Source organism: Aotus nancymaae, unplaced genomic scaffold, assembly GCF_030222135.1.
Source record: "Aotus nancymaae isolate 86718 unplaced genomic scaffold, 86718_ANA_hifiasm-v0.15.2.pri h1tg000010l, whole genome shotgun sequence".
NCBI lineage: Eukaryota > Metazoa > Chordata > Mammalia > Primates > Aotidae > Aotus > Aotus nancymaae.
In genome coordinates, this window is record NW_026988421.1 from 6,596,003 (window position 1) to 6,604,398 (window position 8,396).

Sequence of the window (8,396 nt, forward strand, 5' to 3'; positions counted from 1 at the left end):
TGAAACCCTGTGTCTACTAAAAATACAAAAATTAGCTGGGTGCAGTGGTGCATGCCTGTAGTCCCAGCTACTCAGGAAACTGAGGCAGTACAATCACTTGAACCCAGGAGGCAGAAGTTGCAGTGAGCTGAGATTGCGACACTGCACTCCACCTGGGTGACAGAGGGAGACTCCGTATATAAAAAAAAAAATAGGCCAAGCACGGTGGCTCACGCCTGTAGTCCCAGCAGTTTGGTAGGCTGAGGCGGGTGGATCACATAGGGTCGGGAGTTCGAGAGCAGCCTGACCAACATGGTGAAACTCCGTCTCTACTAAAAATAAAAAAGTTAGCCAGGGTGGTGGCGCGTGCCTATAATCCCAGCTACTCTGGATGCTGAGGCAGGAGAACCACTTAAACTGAGGAGGTGGACATTGCAGTGAGCCAAGATCGTGCCACTGCACTCCAGCCTGGGTGACAGAGTGGGACTCTGTCTAATACAAAACAAAACATCAGCCCAGCATGGTGGCACGCGCCTGTAATCCCAGCTACTTGGGAGGCTGAGGCATAAGAATTGCTTAAACCCAGGAGGCGAAGGCTGCAGTGAGGATTGTGTCACTGTGCTCCAGCCTGGGCAACAGAACGAGACCCTGTCTCACACACACACACACACACACACACACACACACACACACACAAATCTGAAAAATAAGGGGCAAGCAAAATAGAAAACCACTAAAAGAAGGAGTTTGTAAGATTCGCAGGTTTAAGGAATGTGGCCTCCACACGTTCTTGGCGTTCTCGCCAATTTGTTGCTTCTTCCTTTTTCGGCTCCTTCCCTATATTTAACATCTGTGAACCTGAAGGGAAAGATGATTCATATCATTTAAACAAAAATTTTTGAGGTAATCTATGGAGTGCAATGGAAATGATTCAGGTTCGGGTTGCTCTTGGCTGTCTGAGCCTTCCTTGTCCTTCTGGCTCGGGGTTTAGGATGCCCCCTGGCATGCCCACCATCCTGTGAAAATAGAGTCTTAAGGTTTCTTACAGGAGAATGAATAAGAGGGGCAGTGGGAAGCCACATACTTTCATCTGGGGCTAACTTAAGGAAATCTATTCCTAGCTACTCTGAAGAATCTAAGCATTTAAAAATGTAAACATGGGCGGGCACGATGGCTCGCACCCGCACCCGTAATCTCAGCACTTGGCGAGCCCCAGGTGGGCGGATCACTTGAGATCATGAGTTTGAGACCAGCCTGGCCATCATGGTAAAAACCTGTCTCTACTAATAGTACAAAAATTAGCCGGGTACAGTGGCATGTACCTGTAATCCCAGCTACTCAGGAGGCTGAGGCAGGAGAATTGCTTGAACCTAGGAGGTAGAGGTTGCAGTGAGCCGAGATCGCACCACTGCACTCCAGCCTGTATGACAGAGGGAGACTGTCTCAAAAAAAAGAAAGAAAGAAAGAAAGAAAGAAAGAAAACATCGTGGGAAAAGGTAGAGGGGCGGCTAGGATCAGAAGGGTAAAAGGGGAGAAACAAAAAGGAAGATGGAAAAAAAATCAAGAACTGGGTAAGAAAGTGTTGTCAGAACAGAAAACAAAATACCCTCTCGGTATTTCAGGAAGGCTCTGTGATTTGTAGTCCAGGATCCCGGTGCCACTTTGAGTTTCAGGGCCATCTTTTCTTTGGGGTTTTCATATGGTGTGCATTCACTTTGGTGGGAGGTAGTCCAGTGGGCTTGGGAAGGGCACTTCCTCTCCTGAGCTTTAAAAGCACAATCCATCTTCACTTTAGGACTGGAGCTAGCTTGAATTTCGGCAGGGCTTTAAAGTCCGCAGGGAATACAGTGACCATCTCTGGGAGGGGCAGCAAGGTTTGAATGAGAAAAGCTACAAGGAGCTGGCCTCTAAGGATGCCTCTTCAATAACAGATGGGATTAACAGCCCCCAGCACTTTAATGAGAAGGTTTCTCCTCCTCTTCCTACTGCTTACCTGCTCAGACAATATTAATTGCCAAGTCATTGTTTGTAAACCCCATGGGGCAGAGAAGAAAGGAAAGGCAGAGTCAGAGGTGGTTCTGGGCCAAACACTAGGAGAAGCCTCAGAATTTGCCTGAAACAAAATGCTTAATGCTCACAGACTGCTGTGTGCTCTCTGAGAGACAAAAGAAGAAATTTAGGAAGGGTGTGGTCAGTGGAAACTTCTCCAGCCACTGGTGATCACCTTCCCAGGGGTAGGGCAGATGAGGGCCATTTCAACTGTTTCTCTTATCTGACTTTAAATTCAAACCAGACAGGCATTTTTGAATCTTCTGTTTCTGGGGCTGGGGAGGAATGGGGGTCAGAGATGCAACCTAATTCCCACATCCAATTTCTGTTACACACGATCGAATTTGTGTCTCTGGAGAAGGCCTGAAGTTTGTGCATCGAGGGCTGTGCTCCGGGTCATAGCAAACCACGGCAGACACCCTCAGCCATCTCCCTTGGCTCTGTGCCTGAAGCCACCAAGGTTTCCAAAGCCACAGGCGTCCTGGTGGGGGCTCATCACCTCTACAGACCGCTTGCTGGCCTCTGGCCTGGCTTGGCTTTGGGGTGGAAGCAAAAGACTAACACTCCGGGATTTTCTCCCTCCGTTTTCGAGTGAGCAGAGTGTACTGAAAAAGCCCTGGTCCAGAAGACCCAGGTCCAAACCCAGACTCTGTCACCAACTCACAGTGACCCCGGGCAAATCTCTTCTTATCTTTGAACCTCGATTTCCTTATCTTTAAAATGGGGACACTGGTCTGTGCCAGGTGACGCCCATCTCACAGGGATGCTCAGGGAATGAGATCGTGCAAGCCTCAGGGTTTTGTGAACCCTAAACTGAGAGAACGTGAGGGCTTTTAAATCCGTGATAACCGGGTCTAAAGCTATTACTATCATTCACTGGCAGGGCAGGAGATGCGCTGAGCATTTCCTGGATTCATCAAAGTAATCAGTCCTGCCCTCAATTGCATCCGCAAGTGGAAGGCGGGTGCGCTGGAAAAGGCACAAACTTCAGTAACAGAGGTGTGTGTGTCGGGGGGAGGGGTCCCCGGGGTGGAAGCCTCCCTGGCACCCTCCGAGAGTCCCAGAGGGTTGGGCGGAGGCGCGCGGAGCCGACTGCACTGTCCCCGCGGGCGCGCGCACCGGGCGCGCGGAGGCTTCCTCGAGCCCAGGCAAGCGGCCTCCGCACGGCGCCGGGTAGTCCCGAGGCTGGCCCGGGCTGCGCCGGTGCCAATCGGCACGCAGCGCCCCGCGGCTCCCTCCCCGCCCCGCCTCCCCACCCCCCTCCCCAGCTTCACTTGGCTGCGCGAACCCGGCTCCCGGCTGGAGAGCTGCGGCCGAGCCACAGCCGAAGGCAAGCCCGAGCGCCGCCATCCCAGACCCCGCGCCGCAGACCGCCGGCCCGCAGGCGACGGGCATGCTGGCATGGCAGGACGGCGGGGCCAAGGCGGCTCCCTCCCACCACAAGATCTCCTTCTCGGTCCTGGACATCCTGGACCCGCAGAAATTCACCCGCGCCGCGCTGCCGCCCGTGCGCCCGGCTCCCCGGGAAGCCAGGAAAAGTTTGGCGGAGGTCGAAGCGGGGAAGGATGCCAGCTCCGAGGACCCTGACGGACAGCTGGAGACCCCTGGTAAGATGCAAGGCGGCCCCCGCCCCGACACTGAGGAGTGTTTGGGGAACAGCTGGGTCTGGTGAGTGGCCCTTAACTGCGTCTTCCTCAAAGAGAGAAGGCGCACGGGACCGGGTGCGAAGTGTAGCCCCCGCCTCGGAATTGGAGAGATGCGGAGAGGAGGCTCCCCGAATTCCAGGGCAGGGATTTGCCGCATCCCTGCTCACCCGCCAAGCTTACCCGCACCACAGCTCTGACGCTCGCGGTGGAAACTTCACTGACCGGGCGCCTACCTTGCCAGGCTTATTTATCGGACATTTAATTCGCTTGCCACGTGCAACGACCTGGGCTAAGGGTTGAGATAAAGGTGATGAAAATTTCGGAAACTGAGAGATGGACAGCATCATTCACATCACCCCCATTTTATGGTTGGGGGAGCTGAGGCTAAGGCTTGCGCCAGGGGTCCTGGTGAGTAGCGAGGTCAGGCGCCTACTTCAAACCACCCGGAGACGCCTGCGAGGCTGGGCTGCCCCAGACGCTCAGGCTCCCCAGACCCAACTGTTGACCCTGGCTGGGGGCGGGGCTCTGATGGGGTGTTGGGAAGCTTTTGGTACTTTTTCCTCAAAACCCTTTGACTTACCCCCTGCGCTGGCGGACACCTGATAGAGGGGTCAGGAAAGTTTGGGGCTGGAAGGAAGGACGAAAGACAGCAGGAGTCCTGCTGGGTGGGGCTTGGGATAAGACCAGGAAAGGCGGCTCCCCGGAGGGTCAGAGGCTCAGGTCTCCCGGGAGGCTGGATGCTGCGCAGCCCCCCGTTCACCTCCCCAAGTTTGGAGATGATTGCCTGGGGCCCCGGGCGCCTCTGGCGGCGGCACTTAGGCCCGGGCCGGCGGCCTGGTAATTGTTCGGATCTTCTCTCAGAGGGGCCGTGCTCCCTTCCCCCACCCTCGTGATCGATATTCTATTACTGGTGCCTGCATATCTCCTGCCCGCAGCTTGCAGGTACCGACTTCAAACCCCTTTCCCTGTCTGATCCTAATATTGTTCGATTAAAACTTACCTTTAATAGATGACATCTATCGATCCGGCCCCGCACAAATCTGAAACTCTATTAACACGGCGGGAGAGAGAAGATGGGAAAGGGGGAATTTCACTTTAAAGCGGGGGCGGGGGGGGGGGCAGAGAGCTTAATAACTTCTATTTTAATTGCTAGGAGTCCTAGACCAAATTAGGCTTCTAGGGTCTGGGGAGGCACAGCCCTAAAGGCGTTTGATATCTAGATGTCTTAATACAATGATCCCAACCCCTAATATGGTTACTCGATAAGGTCACTATTATTTTTAATGCGGGGTGTCATTCATTCATTCAGCAAACATTTCTTGGACCCCTACTTGATGGCAGATTTGTAAAGGACAAGAAGACATGATTCCCCTAAAACCGCTGGCGAGGATGTGCAGTCGGGCCTGAAGGAAGCGAGACGTGGGGACAGTAACAGCACCGGGAGTTGGGTTGAGGGGACAGCCGCTTGCTCTGGGGCGGACGGGGAGGAGGTTTGAGGACCCCGAGAGGCTTCTGTTCACCGCCCCCTTCTCGCCTAGATGCTGCGGTCCGAGGCGCCGGCCGGGCGTCCCCCCTGGAGGGTTCCGAGGCGGAAGAGGAGGAGGATGCGGAGCATCCCGGGAGGCCGCGGCGGCGGGAGCAGGCTGCGCGCATGCTGCCGGGCCTGGTGCGCTCACCTGACGCCCCGGCCGCGGTGTTGGCGTCTGGGGAGCCCTGCGAGGAAGGCGGGGGCGGCCCTGCCGGGTCCCCGGGCTCCCCTGGCTCCCCGCGGCCCCGGCGCCGGCGCGTGGAGTCCAGCTGCGCCAAGCCGCGGCGCGCGCGCACCGCCTTCACCTACGAGCAGCTGGTGGCCTTAGAGAACAAGTTCCGGGCCACGCGCTACCTGTCCGTGTGCGAGCGCCTGAACCTCGCGCTGTCGCTCAGCCTCACCGAGACGCAGGTCAAAATCTGGTTCCAGAATCGCAGGACCAAGTGGAAGAAGCAGAACCCGGGCGCCGACGGCGCGGCGCAGGTGGGGGGTGGTGCGCCCCAGCCAGGGGCTGCAGCCGGGGGCGGCGGCGGCGGCGCAGGAGGCAGTCCCGGCCCTCCCAGCACTGGGACTCTTCCTTTCCAGACTTTTCCCTCCTACTCCACGGCCAACGTCCTCTTCCCGGCCGCCGCCTCCTTCCCGCTGACGGCCGCCACCCCCGGGAGCCCTTTCGCGCCGTTCCTCGGGCCTTCCTACTTGACTCCCTTCTACGCCCCGCACCTATGAATCCGGAGCTTCCGGCCCATCATTGGCATCGTCGTGTGCCCTCGGCTCCTTCACCGGGGTGCCGGTGCGCGGGTGTCAGCGCGTCCCTTCCCTGTCAGCAGCCGGAGACGCCGCACCCCTGTCCGCCGCGTGCACCCGCGATCCTCGCGGGCAACCAAGGGGTCAGGGATCCGCCCCCGAAGTGTCGGGGGACCGAGACGGACCTCAAACCTTGCCGTTTCTGGACCTTGCTGTTCACTTTGGTTCAGGTTTAATTCAGTTCAGGGGCTACGTTTTGAGGGTCTGGATGGAGGTTCAGTTCAGGGGTAACTAACAAAGATTGCAGGAGGGAAACACCAGGAGCAGCGACGCGTTGGCCGCCAGCTGCTGGCAGCTAGGATGGAAGCTTCAAAGGTTCTGCCTCACCAGAGGGTGAGGAGCAGTCTCTGTTCACAGCTGCTGGCTTCCCTTCCTCATGTGTGATAGTTCGGCCCATACCTAGAGACGTCTTCCAAATTCTGAATAAGGCTGGGGAGAGCTTGGTCCTGGAGCACACATGAGCCGCTCTGAAACAGACTATTTTTAAAATGCATACCACTTGGCCGGGCATGGTGGCTCACGCCTGTAATCCCAGCACTTTGGGAGGCCGAGGCGGGTGGTTTGCTTGAGGTCAGGAGTTCAAAAACCAGCCTGGCCAACATGGTGAAACCCGGTCTCTTTAAAAGAAAAAAAAAAGCGTACAACTCCATATCTCTAGATCTTTACTTAAGATTCGGTCTGGAGCGCAATACTTGTTCCAAATAACCTCCCCAGGTTGTTCCTGAGAGAAGGGGTACCTTGGTTTTCTGAGTAGGCCAGAAGTTTGTGGTAGGAAAGGTGACTCCACTTTGTAGCCAGACTAACCTGCTGAAATAGACACAGGTCTGTTGCACTGCAAGTTTTGAGAACAGCTTGGACCAAACCACACAGTGGCCCCAAAGGCATAGAAATGATACTGAAAGCAGCGATGGCTCAACTAATATCATGAGGTCTGTGCATGAGGCTGCCTACTTTGATTTGCAGAAGTTGATACTTTAAAACTTCAGTCCTGGCTCATCTACCTGTCTGTCACAGGGATTCCAGGTCTTCCAACGCTGAGCCAGGGAGAGCTAGCTCCACCAGCAGCCCGCACTACTACTACATGTGGACAGTTGGACTGTTTTTTAAAAGCACAAACTCAACATTTTTAGATCTTCATCTAGGATTCTGACTTGAAAACAATTCTTGTTAACAAACAGACTCTCCATGGTGAACAAGGAGGTGAACAAGCCAAGATTGTAAGGGCCAGTGAAAGCAGTACTTGGCTGTGAAACGCTGTCCTGTTCGTAATGGATTCACCTCCAGGAACCTAATACGTGGACATACATTTTAACTGCTGCTTTTATGACCTCCCTTAAAAAATTAATTATGTGAAATTCCCTTGCCGGTTTTGCTTGGAATATGCTTCCTTTAGTTTTCTGCGTGATATAATCTTGTAGCCCACATCTCGGAAACCCAGACATCCCCAGTTTGTTGTGTATATTTCATTCTCACTTTTGATTACTTGAGGCCAGCTAAGATCTACGTGGATACCAAATTTCTTGCTATTTCTTGGTAGCCTGTGCTATTAGCAATTAAGTTTAATGATCAATGGCTTCAAAGTAAAGCACACTGTTTGGTGTTATGACCCATTCCATTACTATAATCTTGAAATATCTAGTTCTTTTGTCAGGAATGATAGAAAATATTCCCATTTTCTCCTAAATTAAATGAAGACTTCATGTTCATGTGACTCTCATAGGAGTTGATAGTATATATTATTTAATTACTTAATATCCACTAATTAGACTCTTTTCCTTCTAAAGAAGAATGTCCTCCAAATGACACATTGTAACTTTCGAAAAGACAGTTGGTGCCAGATGAGATTAAAAATGCAGTTACTATACTAGATATTACTCACCTTATGCTTTGGTAAACACTCCTTTAATAACTATTCTCAAAAGCAATATCCCATATTAAACAGGCAATTCAAATGTGACAATTCCTCTGTAACAAAGAAGCTGAATTTCTGTAATAAGTGGGAAGCATTCATTCCAGTCTTCTCAGGTACCAGAATCATAGACTTCAGTAGAAGAGAGGGAATAGGGAGGGAGGTGGGAGGCTGATCTGTTCCTGGCCTAGCAGGGTGCCGTAATTCCTGACCCTTCCGGTTTCTACAGATCGTTGCAGAGTAATGCTTGAAGCGTGTGACTTTGGACGTCTGCTGCTTTAAAAGGCCCGGTGGCTTTCCAACCAAATCCTTAGACTGAATCTATCCATGTGTTTGTCTAATAAATTCTTTTTGTAATAAATTCATTTTTATTTCTTGTTTGATTATCCTTGTTCTCTATTAACAAAGCTTTAAAATAATTTTATAATTATCAGAGGATGTATACGTGTATCTCTCCCTTCTCCTCACTGGCTATAGAATA

The 8,396-nt window shown here is 52.9% G+C and overlaps 1 protein-coding gene across 1 annotated transcript; it reads left to right on the forward strand.

The window, feature by feature from the left end:
* The first annotated feature begins 3,421 nt into the window (after positions 1 to 3,421).
* NKX1-2 (NK1 homeobox 2) lies at positions 3,422 to 5,928 on the forward strand. The gene is made up of 2 exons (XM_012453400.3): positions 3,422 to 3,635; positions 5,213 to 5,928. Exons 1-2 carry the CDS (start codon positions 3,422 to 3,424, stop codon positions 5,926 to 5,928), a joined length of 930 nt encoding a protein of 309 aa, XP_012308823.2.
* Positions 5,929 to 8,396: the final 2,468 nt, after the last annotated feature.

Coding starts and splice junctions, on each gene's coding strand:
- NKX1-2 (XM_012453400.3), top strand. CDS start 3,422: ATGCTGGCATGGCAGGACGGCGGGGCCAAGGCGGCTCCCTCCCACCAC. Junction 3,636..5,212: donor CGGACAGCTGGAGACCCCTG/GTAAGATGCAAG, acceptor CTTCTCGCCTAG/ATGCTGCGGTCCGAGGCGCC.